Genomic DNA, 17,931 nt, shown 5'->3' on the forward strand with positions numbered 1-17,931 from the left:
AGACAAAATGCAACCCTAGAAGATAGTACCAATAGTTCAGACTGAAAACTGGTTGAAAATTTGTTTCCAGTTCTTTGCATCTACGTTTTTATTGAAAGCCCTGTAATCCACTCTTCTTTCAAATGTCGGGAAGCTTCGGGAAGATTTTGTGTATTTTTCCAGAACAGTGGTTCCCAATCATCTAGACAGGGCTCATATGTTAGTGTAAGAACGTCACTGTGAGGGTGTGGATGTTGGGCTAATAAGCTTTGCTAAGCCTGTATTACCTTTGTGGGATGCATCAACAGTAGCTGTTAGGGAATAGGAATTTGTCAGGGGCAATGCATTTTAGTGAGAAGAGAAACACTGACAATTCTCTTGAGTCAGCCTCTGCTACAAGATTGGGAATGACAGGTTTAGTTCAGGAATTAGAGATGCCTCATTAGACCCCAAGGTACTTAACATGAATCTGAGCGTGAAACACTATACAGAAGAACGTGATTTTCATATTCTTGAATGAATGGAGCTGCAGCTGCATGCAGCTGCATAACACCTTGATTCCTTAAACATGAGTATCAGGAAATATTTAGTTGCAGCTTTCTTAGTAAAGTAATTGTCGCTAGAACAGGAAACACTTGAGTACTTGCTAAGCTTACCTTACAGAGGGAATCTACATGAATATATTTTCAAGCCAACAGTATCCTTTCATTTCTAGGAATGAATGCTTTAATAAACTACTGCTTCTGTGTCAAGTACTGCTTCTATTTCATTCCATTGAAAAATGGACTTAAGAGGGAAAGCCTTCATCTCCAAATAGCAAAGTGTGGTTTCCACAACAACTACATACCTATTATCTTATCAGAGAAGTACATAAAATAAAAGGTAAGATTTAATTTATTGCTTATTGCTCTGAAACGCCTTGGTAAAAAAAGTTTCTTAGGTCTCATTGTCTTTCCACTTAAAGCAAAGTGTCTACAGTAAAGAAACAGAAGTTAGTGATATTGTGTAAGTTCAAAGAGCATATAGAAGGCTTTGTTTCAGCCCTTTAGTTCAAATCAAATAATATGCCTTTTTGAATTCTGACAAACCACCCACTTGAGCTATATATATCGTGTATTTACAGAGGGAAGAAGACAGATATGCTAGGAAGACTTTACCCTGTAGTTACCAAATACAGACTGTCAGGAGAGAGAAATCCTACTACAAATCTGGATTGTTTTATGACTGTAGGAAAACCTCTGAGCCTTTTTGTAAAATAGATACTTGACATTACTAGCTAAACAACTTAAAATTTTCTGATGACATGTAACTTTCCAAGCCTATATTCTCTAGTATTTAGTTGGCTATGATTGACAGTACAATAATAGTGTTCGATAAGATTAAAACAGTTACTCAAAAAGATTAAAAAAAAAGAAAAAGGAAAAAATATTAAAACAGGTAAAGTTCTAACTGTTTCTCCTATCTCTTTTCATTTCTACTAGCCAACTTTATCAGTCAGGTCAAATTGGGCTGGTGTAAACCGATTATATCTGACCATAAGATGGTGCTAATGCTACTACATAGGCAATAAAAAAACGCACTGATAAAGCAACAAGGAACCACACAAATGTGCTTCTGGATAACAGTTTCCTTTTCTCGTGACTTTTACAAAAGACATTTGCTGATGTCCAATAACAAGAACACGCCAGTTCTTGCACAAGCTTCTGTAACTGCAGAACATCCTGTAGAAAGGGAGCTCAGTGTGGGAAAAGAAAGTGAAAGAAGAGCTGTTTTCTGCCTAACAAATCTCATTCGCACTTGGGATAGCTTGACACCTTGTAAACAATGGTACAGAGAGATTAATTTAGAGATGATTAATTCAATTTTTCCACGTTAATGTACTGTGAAAGTGACTATAGAAATTTATGAAACAGAAATAATTTCAGTTGTAGATCGAGAAAGGATCTCCTTAGTCAAAAGTAGGAAAGTCCTCCCTAAAGCACACTCTAGTTCTTAAAGTAAGAATGATACCTTCCCCAGTCCCTAACAGAAATTAAAGATGCAATTGAAAAGTTCTGAATTTTCCCTTTGTGTAGGAATGGTGATCCTACGCATTAGGCAGTACATTAATGCGCATGTATACACGCACACACAGCACACACGTACATGCAATGCATTTTCAATATCTACCTAAATATTCATATTGAAACTCTTGTAACTCTCCTACCCTGCTAGAATTTTCAAAATCAGCCAAAGGCAATACTCTGAACTCAAGGCATCTTTCCACCTATGTTTCAAGGTTCTTTTCTAAAGTACAAATGCAATGTCTTTTTCCAACTGTTTGAACTCTAGAAAAGTATATGCTTCCCTTAAACATTAATTTCGCTGTTCTGAAAGTTGCAGTTAAAAATCAGCATGAGATAAAGAATTAATTTGCATGTAAATGTACTGGAATTTGGCAAAAATACAAACACGGCAAGACAAAGAGAATTTCAGTAACCATAATTACAGGGTCACAAATAAGCTTTCTAATTAGCTATTGTGTGGGTTGCTTTTTTTTCAGTGAAGACATCTATTCAATTTTTCTTACAGGCATATTTCTACTTCTTAATGTTTTTCAACACTACACTCCCTTGACCTCTCTCCCAACTGAAAACTTGTTTACATCATTTTATTAGATGTTTTTCACTTCAGCTTTGTGAACACCTACCTGCACAGGTCTACCATCCTCTTGTCCGATCATGTTCCTCCAGTCCTGCAGTGAGCGCTGGAGGCTGTCGAGCCCTGTCTCCCAAAGCCTCACACCACCTCCCATGTCCACACTAACCAAGCCAACTTTGCCCAGCGGTGCCAACAGGGCATCGGCATCTGAGATCTTAGAGAGCCAAGATGTATATGGAGAGAGAGATCCTGAGCTGAAAAACAAGAGAGAGCGTGATCAGTCTCGAAGTTGAAATTAAAAATAGGATGAATATTTCTTTAGTTAAGGTGGCAATTACATGAATACCCTCACTCCATGACAGACCCTAACTAAGCCCTGCAGACCTTTCATATGAAAGATTTCACCCACTGAAACTGAGTATGACTGGAAGATATCTATTCACAAAAGCAGAGTAAAAGACCGGGCCAAAAGGGAACACATTGCCTAGTCCACTGCTGTATTTCATCTATCTGAAGAAAGTTAGTCTTTACAAAAGAATACAAAGAACATGAAAAATTTAAAATTGTGCTACAGAAAAATACAAAACTAAAAAAGAAATAGAAAAGAACATGACCTAGGCACTAAGGAAAATATCTCTGCATCAACTTAAACTAGGACCTCTCTTTAACAAGAGCTTTAACAAGTGCTTTAATAAGAGCAGAAAATTTAAACACTCAGTTAAAGACAGCACAGCTTTACGTGCAGAGAATCTTAGCACTTTTATAAACGAGCAGTCAACTTGCAAGTGAAAACTTACTGCTGAAATGGGGGTTTAATAGCTACATAAAAGGAAAGGAAATTGGTTAAATTAGGAAAGATTATTTGCACTTTCTCAGTACTAGTAGTGACACACATAATAACTTGCAACTTCCATTAATTAATACTACAATTCATAATTTAGATGAGCAAGGAAGCAGTTACTTATACATCTCTAAGACTGAAATTATCATGAACTAATTCAACTGAAGAAGAGTTACCTTAGCATTTGACCAGGATAACTATGCCAGAAGGAGGAAAGGTTTTTAGGTTTTAGCTTAGAATTACTCACGTATATGAAAAGTCACTTATCAGTTCCTAATGGAGTACATTTTTTTTTTTTAATCTGAAATTCTGCTCAGATTTATTTTGTGATAAGGAGCTTAAATCCTCATACAAGGTTAAGGAACATGATGCTGAAGTTTGGCTTTGTACTTTCTAATAAAGTCTCAGTGTGAAAAAAAAAGTGTGATTTTTTACTATTTCTCTGTAAATGCCTTACATTTCTTAATGACTGTGTAAGATGCAGGCCCATGGATCAATTATAAAATGGTGAAGAGTCCTGGAACTGAGAATCTGAAACTTTTGAAACTGAAATTGAAGTTTTCTTAAGGATGGCTGTATAAAGGTTGCTTGTAATTTGACTGAAGCCCACTTAGTACACAGAAAGTAACCATTTTCTGTAGAAGATAAAACTGTCCAGAAATTATATGTTACATTTAAAAGATATAAATAATTACATCTTTTTAGTTCTCTATTAATTCTAAATTTCACAGATAATTAATGAAGCAGAAGTAATTTAAAATAGAATCAATTCATGTTGTCGCAGACAACATCAAATAGGTAAAATTAAAAAAAAAAAAAAGCCCTGACATAGTTTTCATGTTTTCTTTAAACATGGACATTTAAGAATGCCATTTAAAACAAAAAAAAAACCCTTTATTATAGTTGAAAATGACAACTTGTAATCAAAATACAGATTTAGATAACAAAATGTTTGCAAATATGCTCTATGATGGTGAGAGAGAGATATTAAAACCATACAGAAACCATATATTTTGCCTATCTTTAAGTATTATACAAGACACTTGTGTACAATGCAAGACAGTTGTGCATGAAAGAATGTGTATGTTCAAAAAGGAGAACTAAAACATAAAGAAGCTCAAGTTATTTTCCAGGTCAACTTTATATTGGACCTTGATTCCTGGTTTCCTGACACCTGGTACTGGATCATTCTGCCTGTTAGACCCTAAAGAAAAAAAAAAAAAAAAAAAGGAAAAGAAAGCTAGAAAATAGACAGCAAAACAAAATGAAAAAGGGTGGGGGATCAAGTGAGTGAAGAAGGGTAATAAGCAAAGGGTATGGAATTGAAATCGGAAGATAAAGCTACTTTTCATATTTACTAATGAATTGTCACATTTTCATTGGTATCATGTAGAAAACATTTTTTGACAAAAATACGCTGCAATAGTTGCATAATTTTACAAGGTAGGTGTGAATTTCTTTCACCTTCCACATCACAAGAAATATTTGCTTATTCTGAAGTAATATGGCAGACTAAATTCTGTTTGCTCTTCCCGCAAGGCACAGGCTGCTCTAATCAATAAAATAACTTACCTCGGAATAGCAATGTATTTGATTTTCTTTGAGTTAAGATCTGTTACTTCTAAGTATCCAGCAGCTTGTGGAGGAGTGACATCTGAAAACAAACAAATGTTATTTTCCTGCTGCATGATTAACTGGTTATTGCATTTGCATTTAGCAGATTAAGTTTAGGCATTTCATTATACAGTACCTGTCAGAAAATGATAAACTTTTACATTCAACATAGGATTATAACTTGCAAACACTGAGCCATGTTACTATTATGATAGTGAGCATCTAGACAGGCAAATTATGGAAGAACAATGTACACATATTATTTTTATTATTACACATAAATATAGTCCTACTCACAAAAGCACTAATCAGGCATTACTGCAATCCTTAATTCACTGCTTTTATCTGTCACCGAAGACAATGTCAGCTGTACTCAAAAAGCATATTGAGGAACATTTCAAAACATTGTACTTTTAATTATCACTTGAAAATTTCTTAATAATATTAAACTAAATGTTGCTGCCTGAAATTGAATCAGGTAGATTCTCAATATGCAAAGTTTTTATAAGTTCACAGTTAACAACTCTAGACTATCAGACATTTACTATTCCATTTATGAGAGAGTTTAATGAATATATATAACACTATGGTTTCTCTCTCAGAAACAAATCTGTGTGTTTGTTTGCCTATGTTGGCTCTTGCAAACATGTGAGTACACTCTGCCTGGGCTCAGAAGTGGCTTCCAGTTAGGAGCTAGCTTTCATCTACCTGGAGCAAATTGAGGAACTGAAATTTTTCAGAAGAGAAACCAGAAGACTGAATTACACTGCATGGCATGGGTACAAAATATTATTGTCACTAGATGAAAGCAAGTCTAGATTTCCTTCCGAAACAACATACCTTTCAGCTCCTTGAAATGAAGGAGAGCTGATGTTACCTGCAGAAGTGTTCATGCTTGCATACAGCACACAGAAAGACCAGTAAGATTAGAGATATAAGGGGACCTAATATTCAAATGAGTATAAAGAATAACCCACAGGAGCACATCATGCATATCTACAATACCTATGTATCTACAGTATGCATATGTACAGTAGTTTATCTGCTGAATTTACTCATGTTTTGTAAAAATTTAAATATAAAACACATTCGAAGTAGAGAAAAAAATCTGATAAAATACATGTTTGTAGGCCATGGAGCATTCTGTTTTGTCTAGATTTTGCCATTTTTAAAAAATGTGCTCTCTTTTTGGGTGGTAATGGAGAATAAGATAAAATTTAAAAATTCCAGTGAAGATCTAGAACATGTAGATATACTGAACTGGAAAAGGTAGAACTATAGGACAAGAATTAAAGAATAACATAATAAATTACAGAGAGAACATAAATCAACCAAATTAAATTACAACAAGATAAAGGATTGCCGAGTAGGAAGCTGAAGAAAAAGTAATTAAATGTTTAAATTCAACACAGGAACAACTACCCAGGCCCCTAAACTGCAGTCAAAGATCTATGATGAACAACATACATAGTATATAGATGCTATGATGCTGCCAGAGCATGAGAACAAAACACAGGCTTTATATTAATATGAACATCAGATCTAAATAAATGCAGTTTGCTCCCCTCCTGATGAACGCGGAGGGAGTAAAATAGTTACGCCCAGCTCATCAAACAAAATAAAATGTAGACACACAAGACCCAGGGATGACAAAGAGGTTAGCACAGACGGGCTATAAGGACAAATTTAAGGAATTAATTATTTTTATTTTTGGTCCCAAAAGAGAAGATTACGGGAAATAAAACACATGTATGGTAATATCTTACAGAATTTTATAAAGGGAGAAGTATTATGCTGACTGAGTGGAGTATTCAGAAGTATTCAGATTCATTTACAGCAAAACAGGCTGGATACTAGGTAAAGCCTTTATTATACAAGGAGAGTGAAGCATTGCAATAGACTAGTCAGGGAAGCTTTAGGATTTCTTTCAAATTAAGTTTTTAAGATAAATGCTAGAAAAACATTAGTCAAGAAGAGTCTAAACATGTAATATCCTGTTCCTATACAAATAGGTAGGCCAGATGACTTGCTGAGGTTATTCCTGTAATTGTGTGTTGTATTATTTCATTCCAGTTACTGTCACACTAATAGAGATACACACTCAGTAACAGATTGTTATTTTATATTCATATATGGAAAGAGCTGAGAATCCAAGTAAATATTTGCTCTCAAGAAGCCCTCATTTCTATAGCCTTGTTTTTAGAATAAACATTAATTCTTAGTTGTTGGATTCTGCCATGAACTCTTGTCTAAGTTTACATTTTGTGGCCATACATCTATTTGGCAGTCGCTGGGGAACTTAGTACTTGTTTTGGTTTCTTTTCAAACATAACAATTACCCTAGTTTACTGTTCCGATAAAACATAAAGGAAATGATTTCTTTGCTTGTTATTCCTAGAACAGTTTTGGTAATACAGATTGGAGTGCGCCAGAGTTTGGCTGAGTACTTTGAATTATTAATAGAAATGGAAGGCTGTGTGCCAGAACTGACCAGTTGTCCAAGAAGATGAGAAAGAAAGCCTGACAGAGAAGCAAGCTGAAGCCAGAATACAGAACAACTTCTCAGAAGCAACATTAATGCAAGAATTTCAAGGGACTGCCACATGCTCAATTTTGTGTGATAGGATGCCTTTGCTTCACTGTGTCATCTCCTATGAAAGGATACAGAGGTTTATGAGCAAAGCCTTACACAACTTGTGTAGATAAATAACCACAGGTTTCCAAAGCAGAAACAACAGCACAGAAGAATCACCGAATGTCCGAAGTGTGGCACAATTCAAGAATAAGCAACACAGAACCTCCAAGGGTCCCGGACTGTATGTTATGCAGCTACTGGCAGCAGTTAAATGTACACTCAATTAAATATTCTGTCAACTGGTGAGAAGCAAACTCCAGAAGAAACAGTAGCCCAGCAGAGGAGGCTGTAAATACTGGATATCAAATGGTTACGGTAAGGACTAGTACCTACTAATCTCACCTTCCAAGAGAGTACATGAATGCACGTCTCTTTTCTGTTACCCCTTTTTTCTTGGGAAGATTTTTGATTCATGCTGTAACAATGGCAATCCTACGTCCCTCCAATCTAGTGTCCTGACTCCAGCGTAGCTAGATGCTTAAAAAGAGTAAGAACCACGGGCAAGCATACACAGGTTATTTTCCTCAAGTCTCCAACCAGTTCCAATTCAGGGGCTTCTTGAGCTGGATGTGCTGCCTCTATTTTTATGTCTTTGTATTTAGTAACATTCCATGAGTTTTCCTATGAATCCATGTTTCAGCATTCACAACATCCTTTTGCAAATGGTTTCACAGGTTGGTTCCCTACTCTGTGAAGAACCACCTCTTTTTGTTTGCTTTGATGAAGTTTCTACTACTTTCACTGGTTGCCCGCTAACTCTGGTACCAAGTGTAAAAATTATTAATTCTTCCACATCTCCATGCCATACATGTTCTTGTAGAAATCCACCATATGCCTCTTTATTGTCTTGTCTCAAAATTCAGGAGATTTGGCTGATGCAATTTTGGTCATCTTTGCTGCCCTTTTCTGAACTTTTGCCATTTCAGGTATCACCTGTCTTGAGATGGAGGACCACAACAGTATACAATTAAGGATGTATGGATTTACACAATAGCGTAAAGATTTCTTTTTCTTTTTTTTTTTCTTTTTCTTTTCTTTTTCTCCCTCTGTTCCTGCCCTAGTAATTCTTAGTATTTTATTTGCTTTTTTGACCGCTACCAAGATTTGGACTATTTTAATAAAAGTATCATAACTCCAAAATCATGCTCCTGAGATGCAACAATCTTCTCATTTCACATGTAATGATCAGCCCATCATTTTAGACGTAGAATTTAGACTTCTTTTCTTCCTTCACGTACATTGTACTTATCTACACTGAATTTCATCTGCTATTTTTATTGCATAGTCAGCATTGCATGTCCTATAATCCTCCATGGTGAATTCTTTGTTCTGTGAATAATAACCAGTACTATCAATACCATCAGCAAACATTGTCACCTCACTGTTCATTCATTTTTCATTTTTTTTCATGACTACACTGAGCAGCATAGGTCTCTGTAGGACTCCATGTATAGCTCCCTTTCCACTAGAAAAAATGACCATTAACTGATAAATGGAAAGTGTCTGAAATCTTGAAAAAAAGGTGATGGACTAGAATACCTAGAGTCTTGCTTGGGTCTAATTTAATCGTATCAGTAAAGTCATATTAAACATGATTCAGTTGAGATCATTTTTGTTAATTCATAAAGTCAAACATGATTTAGAAAAGAAAAATCAATGATAATGATCTTCAAGATGGCCTTGAATCTTTCAACTCAAATTGCCACAAAGCACTTCACTACCTATAATTTATAAAAATGTCTATAAATTTAAAGGCATCAATAACTATTCATGAGCATATATCACACCACAGTTCAGTAAAAAAGTTAACATCTTGTTCAGCTGATCCACATGAAATTGTTCAGCCACACAGAAGCCAATTCTCAGACAGAGAACTTGTTCAGTTCATTCATATCCAGTCTTCAAAAAGGATGTCCCCTGTTTTTTAATTACATTAATCTAGTGTTATAAAGTGCTAATATACGACAGCAACTTAAAAGACTTTTACAAATAATGGTGTCAATTATAGCTTCTCATTTGGAAACACTGAATCTCTCTCTCACCCTCAAATTAATAAACTAATTGAACAAAAGCTCAGAACATTTAACTTCTGAACTTTTATAACATCCACATCAGGTTTTATTGTTGCTGTTTTTACATGTGAAGGCCTGAAAAAAAATGACCCAGTCTGATCCTTCAGTAGTTTATAAAGTGTGACAAGATTAGTTCCAAGACTGTCATGCTAACTATAACTAACATTTTAAGTAAATTTTGAAGTTTTTAAAAGCTAACCTTTTCTTTGCAAATGTAGGTAACTTTAATTTTCTGTCCTGTTTATATCTTTGTCTTTGCTTCTTTAGAACTTCTAGAGCTTAGACAGATAAAGAAAGACCATTGGAAGCGAAGTTGGGTGAGATGGGTGGACTACAGAGATGCTGTTTGCCACTGGAGGGTGAAAATTTGTGCAGACAAAGCTCAATTAGAGTTGAAGCTGACCATTATTGTGGGGAACAATAAAAAAGGCTTTTAAAAATATGTTAACAGCAAAAGGAGGACAAGAGATAACATTGGTCCATTATTTGATGAGGATGCTCAAATGGGACACAGACAAAGCGGAAGCATTTACTGCTTTCTTTGCCTCTGTTTTCAACATTGATGATGGGCCCTGAGACTCCCAGAACCCTGAGCTGAAGGACCATAACTGTGGAAACAATAAACTCCCGGTCAACTCTGAACTTGTGCAGGATTTGCTGCTCCATCTGGATGCAAACATCCATGGGACCCAATGGGATTCATCCCAGGGTACTCAAAGAGTTGGCTGATGTCATCATAAGACCTCTCTCAATTCTTTTTCAACAGTTTTGGGAATCTGGAGAGATCCCTGTCAACTGGAAGCTGGCAAATATTGTCCCAGTTTCCAAGAAGGGCAAGAAAGAAGACCCTGGTAATTACAGACATGTCAGTTTCACTTCAGTGCCTGATAAAATTATGGAGAAGATTATTCTGGGAGCTATCGAAAAACACTTGAAAGACAATGCAGTCATTGGTCCCTGCCAACACAGGTTCACGAGGAGAAAGCCCTGTTTAATGAAATTAATTTCCTTTTGTGACATGGTTACCACCTAGTTGACCAAAGGATGTCAGCTGATGAAATCTTTCTGGATTTCAGTAGAGCTTTCAATACAGTTTCTCACAGTATCCTTCTAGACAAAATGTCCACCATATAGCTAGACAAATACATAATACAATGGTCGAACAATCAGCTGACAGGTCAAGCTTAAAGGGTTACAGTAAATGTGGTTATATCAGGCTCGCAGACAGTCATTAGTGGGGTTCTGCAGGGCTCCATTCTGGGGCCAGTTCTTTTCAATGTTTTCATAAATGACCTGCAGGCAGGACTCAGAGTTATACTAAGTAAGTTTATACTAAGTAAGGACTTGCAGAGAAATCTTGACACATCAGAGGGATGGAAAATCTCCAACTGCATGCAATTTAAGATGAACAAGTGCCAGATTCTGCACCTGGAAGGGGCAACCTGGGACATACACACAGATTGGGGGATGAGGTGCTGGAGAGCAGCCCCATGGAAAGGAACCTGGGGGTTCTGATTGATGGCAAGTTGAACATGAGCCAACAGTGTGCCTTGGCAGCCAGGAGGGTCAACCATATTCTGGGGTGCACCAAGCACAGCATTGCTAACTTGTCAAGGGAAGGGATTGTTCTGCTCTGCTCTGCGCCGGTGCGGCCTTCACCTTGAGTATCGTGTGTGGTTTTGGGTGCCACTATGTAGGAAGGACATAAAACTATTAAAGAGTGTCCAAAGGAGTGCAACAAAGATGATGAAGGGTATGGAGGGCAAGATGTGTGAGGAGCAGCTAAAGTCACTTGGATTGTTCCGCCTAAGAAGAGGAGGCCGAGGGGAGGCCTCATGGCAGCCTGCAGCTCCCTCACGAGGGGAGTGAAGGGGCAGGCGCTGAGCTCTGCTCTCTGGGGACCAGTGAGAGAACCTGAGGGAACAGCATGAAGATGCTTCAGGGGAGGTTCAGATTAGGAAAAGGTTCTTTACTGAAAGGGGGTCAGGCACTGGAACAGGCTCCCCAGGGAAGTGGTCACGGCATCAAGCCTGCTGGAGTTCAAGATGCCTTTGGACAATGATCTCAGAAATATGGTTTGATTTTTGGGTGGTCCTGTGTGGCACCAGGAGTTGGAGTTGATGATCCTTGTGCCTCCCTTCCAACTTGGGATATTCTATGATTCTATGATTCAAATAAATGTTTGCAGACAGTTACTTTTCTACTCTTTTAAAATAATAAATAAAAGGGTTTCTCTACACAGGGAAGTTAATCTGTGTTAAGTGAGAGCAGATATATTAGATCATTTATTTTGGAAAAGTGAGTTAATTTGGAATAAAGCATTTATTCTGGGACAGAGTTCACATAGTACAAAGCAGGAATAGCTTCTTGCACTGATGTATTCAAAAAATCTGCCCTTCTACCATACAGAAATGTTTTGGGGGTTTCTCTTTTGATAGTGATTTTCCCTTGAGACCTTTGCAAAACTCATGTTAACTCAATGCTGTTAGTTAGTACTAATCAACACATATTTAGTTATTGGCTGAAGAAGCTAAAGATACAATGATAACAGAAAGCTTGGTGTGGCAGCACAAAAAAAGTCTGAAGGTCTGTACTCTATACCCGTCTTATAAGTGATGGCTTTGCTATATGTGAATGTTGCTCATTGACTTGTACACGAGAAGTAAAAAAAATGGGTCTCTTCAGATTGGAGAGAAGGTAGGTGTGACTGCAGTTTATAGTCATGTAGGTGATGTTCAAGATGAATGCAGACTTGTTATTCACCCAACCCTGCCACGCTAGAATACCTAGCACTTGATAAACCTTGTTAGGAGACCGGTTCATGACACAGAGTAGTGAACTTGCGAACTTGCTGTGGAGACACACAAGTTTAAAAAGGGACCAGACAAATTTGTGCACAACGGGTCCATAAAAGGAGATTTAGAGGCAGGGATGTACCCTGCAGCATCCCTAATAAAACAACAATGAATGGTGAGATCTCAAGTATGAAAGGAAAGAAACAGAAGTGCCTGGCTCACATGTGTTCTCTAAATAACCTCTCCTGCTGGCCCTGCTGGAAACAGAGCCAGGGTCTGTCTTCAAGCTAAGTGAGATGGATGATTGGTTTGACAAATACGGCATGCCTTACAATTGTGCATCTGAGCAAAGGTTGGAAAGCTGATGGCTGAACTGGAACAATCACGTTCCTGTAGATGGTTCCCAGTGTGGGCAAAGTGAGATTCCATCTGCTGGCATATTCACACTGTAGGTAGGCTGTTTAATACCTCAGAGGTACAGCATGTTAATAAGATACAAATTCACTTTAAATTGGCAAAATGGGTGCAACTACTCTCAATTTCTCCTCAAATACTTGCTCTGTAATTCTTTGAAAACATTTTGTAAAAATTCACAAGTGATTGCGGTTTATAAAACAAAAACAAGTGTGTACAGTTATTGCAGTACAAGTATATGAACCTCTTACCTTTTGGGTAAATGTCTTTCAAAGGCACATCTCCAGGTGCTAAAATTCTGACTATTTGATTAGAAGCCAATAAAGTTACACAATTGGTTTGTTTTGCAGCTCCTCTTTTCCTCCGGGCTCCATAATAAAATGAATCAGAAGGAGAAGCATTGCGACTCAGAGAGGAGTTTCTTTTCCAGCTGTACACTTCACTGGGAGACTGCAAGAGAGAAGATTCTACTGAAAAAAATAGTTACTATAATTGAGCCTAAGAAGAAATATTCCTCAGTAAGGTCCACTTTCTGTCTAATTTCAGATCAAATGTAGCTACAGTGGTTACCTGATATGACAAGGAAAAGACTTGGATTATTTTGTCACTAAAAACTCTTATAAGGAGTGATAAAACAATAGGTCTATACAAGCTTTAGGAAGTCACACTCTTTGAAGATCTAAAGTTGAATCAACTTTTTTTTTTTTTTTTTAAACATTGAACCAGGAACATTAAAAAAAAACACTAATCTGGAAGCAAACTCTAAAATGAACTATTACCATAACCTAGGTTTTAACTAGTGTAAATAAATGCAAACATATTTCAGTTAATAAATTTAAAGGTAGACATTAAGGCTGTGATTTGGTCCAGGTTTAAAGACAAAAACGTAAGCACATATCCAAACCATGCTTCATCTTTTTCTACAGTCAGTAGAGCCTAGAGAGCAAATCATCTGATCTTGAAGAAGGCTTCTACATTTGATCAGCTGAGAACTACTTCTATGAATAAGAGCTTAGATATCTTGTTCATATGTAATAAAAACCTATATCACTAACACCTGAACTTAGAGGTCTAAATCTGAAGTGTTGTTCCACCACCCTTGCACTCACATTTACATATACATGTAACACTATATATAAGGAAAGACAGACCCCTAGTCTAAATCAAGGAGAACAAAGTGTTTTGTCACCAGTGTTAGTACAGAGGTGTGTAGCATCTTTAGCACTCCCTCCTCTATGCTATCTCCCTTGTCCTGTAATAAACTTGCATCTATTTATAATGGTTATATGAATATATTTATAATGAGTATACTATATATAATGAATATACTTTTCATATTATGGAAAGCTAGTGTATTCATTCTCATAACAATATGAATACGAATCAGGTAAAACTCAAAAGCAAACTGCAAAGCCACAGGGAATGTTTTGTTGTCAAAGACATATTTTTGAATCTTTCTGGATTTCAAAGTATTTTCTTCCATCATTTGGCTTTTCCCAGAATTCATTCCTGTTAAGAGCTATTTTTTCTAATTTGACCCAGTCTATCAGCCCATCACCCCTTATATGTATCAACAGACAGTAAATATAAGTTAAGTATTAAATATACCACTTTTATGTTCCCCGTGTTTACCTCCAGTCCTTGCAACAGCATTGATCATTGCACCACTAAGTTTCACTTTCTTTTCTGGTCCTTTTCTATTTTGTCACAGGATTTTTAGATATAGAGTGGGCAGGATTACATACAGTATTTATACTTAACCACTTCATTAAATAGTGACTGTGGGCATCGTTTTGTTACCATTTTCTGCATCTTTTTTCTTTTTCTTAAATCTAGAGGCTTGCTAGCTGCTGAACACTGAGCAAAAAGTTCACATTGAACAGTTCAAAATGATGCTGACATCATTTTTCTCAGTGGTTATATTAAAAAAAAAATCAAAACACAATTTATAAAATATTCCTCTAGCAGCACTATCTGCAACTTACCTACAGTGAACTTTGTCTGTGCTACATATTATCTTGCCCAGTTTCTTATTATTTCAAACTCCAATAAAATCCTTTTAGATTAGACTGTCCTACCAAATGATGTACATTACATGAATGTATCGTTTACTGTCATTCCCTTCTTCCATATCATTTGGTAAACAGGTATTTAACTGGTTACAGAATAAATGAGATCACATTACTTCATTGTATAATAATGCTGAGTATTTACCAAGAGGTCTGGGAAACCAATAACAATAGTAGCGTAATTATGTTCATCTGAGAAAATCCTGTTGGGGGAGCTGATCTTTTGTCCAACAGCTGCACTGAGGTTTTCTGAAGATAGCTGGTCACTTGAAACTGCATGCGGCACACTCAGTTCTGATGCTAAACAGGGAAATTAAACAAAATGAAAGTCATTTAATCCAGATGTGCAATAGAAAACAATATTAACTACATGAGTGCTGAGCACTAATCATTGCTACTACTTTGAGGATAAACTTACTAACAAGCAGAAGATTTGATTATACTATACTATAAAAAGGGGAAAAAAAAGTCAGGAAATAATGTTATTTTCGTTAAGTTAAACACTTAAAATCAGGAAATAATTAGCTTTGTATTTGCTTATACCACTTAATTTTGTCCTCTACTGCACAAATGAGACACGAAGTCTATGGCATATAAGAGTATGTGATCTCATTAAAGATTGTTTTAATGCATGTGCACAAAAAGGCAAAATGTAGGTTTGTACAGGTATTTGTCAATGTGACATTTCTTGGTGGCTGTCTTTCTGTCTTTTCACTTTAAATAATGTTATTAGTAACACTTTTCTGGTAAATAATGGTCTAGTTTTCTTTTTCTTTAAGCTAAGGAAAACTAAATTTTATTCTGTGCATCTATAACAGACCTTTACCTTGCCTTATACTACAAACACAGTCAGAACCCCTGATCTGCAGTTCTGCAGCATCTCCTTTACCCGGCAGCAGGAGAAAATCTTTCCTCCCTCAAAGGATGAATGAATGTGGGTCAGTGGAAAACCTACACCAGTCTACCTTTTCTTAGCTCTCCTGCCACAGGTTCTGCCTCAAAGAATGACAACAGGCTGAAGATAATACATTCTGGGTTTGCTGAATGATTAGGAAAAAAAGTGGAGAGGGGATATGATAGCCTTTCATATCAGAAAAATAACATAACAAAGGATAAATAAGGCACAAAAAGCATGCAGCAATACACTGTCCACAAATACTTTGAGACTGGAAATTGTAGTAAGGCTTCTACCCATCTAAGGAATGATACTCTATAATGGTTTCTAAATAAGGCAGTAAGAGGAAGGAAACTAGTGTGCTCTGATGGAGCTTGATAATTTGATAGAGTAAACTATACAAAAGACAAAAAGGATCCTAGATATTTAAGCTGTGATAAGAGTACTTGGTATCCAATTTGTTGCTGTTTATGTAAAAAATAAGCCTTATTCGTTGTTTGCCAATAATATTTGCTTCTATCATGTTTATACCATGTTAATCTCCTTCTTCAGACTTAAGCTAGCCTCGAGGATCAGGAAGAAATTTCTCCCTCTTTAACACAAAAATACAGTGATTTCTTTATTTTTTTTTCCTCTGTCTCTCTCAGACACACTGAAGACTGGTCAAAGCCTATGCACATACACTTCTAGTGTTATTAAACCAGGCAGACTAAGGATTTTGTGCACCTTGATCAGGTGCTCAGGGTTGAAAGTATCACCAGATCTGCAGACAAGCAGATCTTACTGGGCAGAATGATGACCACTGGAGATTTTTGCCTTCTTCTGTACCATAAGACATGCTTCATTTCCTAGCAGCATCTGGGAGTTCTACTGAACAAATTCCCCCTATCTTTTAACATAGGTGTGATGGTGCACACTTTCTGCAGATCTTTATGATCAGTGACTTCTGTTAGGTTTTAACAGGAGGTCTTTGTATTTTTGAAAGTGTTAGAAAACGTCTTCTAGCTCATCTGAGCGTGTGTAATAGATCTACAGCGGTATACAGATTGGGCTCGTCAAGATATTTGGTCCCCTCTATGTGCTAATAACTGTCTAGTCATCTTTTTTCATTTTCCATTCTGTATGCTTGTACATTTCCTAAAAGTCCATGACTGAAGGTCTTAAATGCTTTACTCAAACAACCTGAAGTTTAAGCATGGAATTTACCATGCTTTTTGAAAAGTTATTATTAACCAAACATGATAAGGGGAGAACAAAAAGAGAATCTGAGAGAAGGTTACCCAGACCTTTAAAGCAAAGAGCCTTATTTGTGCAGCTGCAAACAGAGAAATGATTTAAAAAAAAAAAGAGAACAAGCCAAGCTTGCATTCAATACCCGTTGTTAAGCCAAATCCCATGTCAGCTGGCTCTTCATTCAATGCATACAGCTGGCAAACCTCACTGTCTTCAGCCTCCATATGAGCACGTTTGGTTAAAAGAAATTTCCTGTAAAGGATACACATTTATAGTAATTCCGGATTAAACTTGTAACTCTAAACAAGGACTTTTATTTTCTGAAACAGCAGAAAGATTCTACATTTATATAAACAAGGTTATCAACACCTTTTTCTAAAACTATAATTTACCAAACACATGTGAGACAGGAGAGGGTAAGCCAACCAGAGGCAGATTTGTCTTCTGGTAATTATTTACATACTTTTATCTGCTGTGCATTTATACAAAAGTAAGAAAGAAGAGTAATATTTCTTTCACGTGACTAGGAAGTAAAGAAAGTAGGCACTAACTCTGGACTATGTGGCTGTATTTCCAAAACCAAATCCACCAACATTCTAATTGCTAAAGATCAATGCCACCTCAGTAAAACACACACCCAGTTAAATCTAGTCTAGATTTTCAGAGGTGTGCATGTAGGCATGTCCTGTAGGTTTCCTGCTCTACAAGCCTATCTGCACTTTTACCAAGTAAAACACCAACTGT

At 36.6% G+C, this 17,931-nt stretch overlaps 1 protein-coding gene across 2 annotated transcripts in view; it reads right to left on the reverse strand.

Annotated features, from left to right (window-relative positions):
- Nucleotides 1-17,931, reverse strand: part of VWA8 (von Willebrand factor A domain containing 8) — a 197,553-nt gene that overhangs the window by 44,997 nt on the left and 134,625 nt on the right. For both annotated transcript variants that reach the window (XM_048047696.2, XM_066988216.1), the window contains exons 33-37: nucleotides 17,330-17,439; nucleotides 15,205-15,359; nucleotides 13,242-13,440; nucleotides 5,033-5,114; nucleotides 2,669-2,873 (exon numbers count right to left, since the gene is read on the reverse strand). In XM_048047696.2, coding sequence (XP_047903653.2) covers nucleotides 2,669-2,873; nucleotides 5,033-5,114; nucleotides 13,242-13,440; nucleotides 15,205-15,359; nucleotides 17,330-17,439 — 751 coding nt within the window. The remainder of the gene's footprint in view (nucleotides 1-2,668; nucleotides 2,874-5,032; nucleotides 5,115-13,241; nucleotides 13,441-15,204; nucleotides 15,360-17,329; nucleotides 17,440-17,931) is intronic.

This window comes from Anser cygnoides, chromosome 1 (assembly GCF_040182565.1).
Source record: "Anser cygnoides isolate HZ-2024a breed goose chromosome 1, Taihu_goose_T2T_genome, whole genome shotgun sequence".
Taxonomy (NCBI): Eukaryota; Metazoa; Chordata; class Aves; order Anseriformes; family Anatidae; genus Anser; species Anser cygnoides.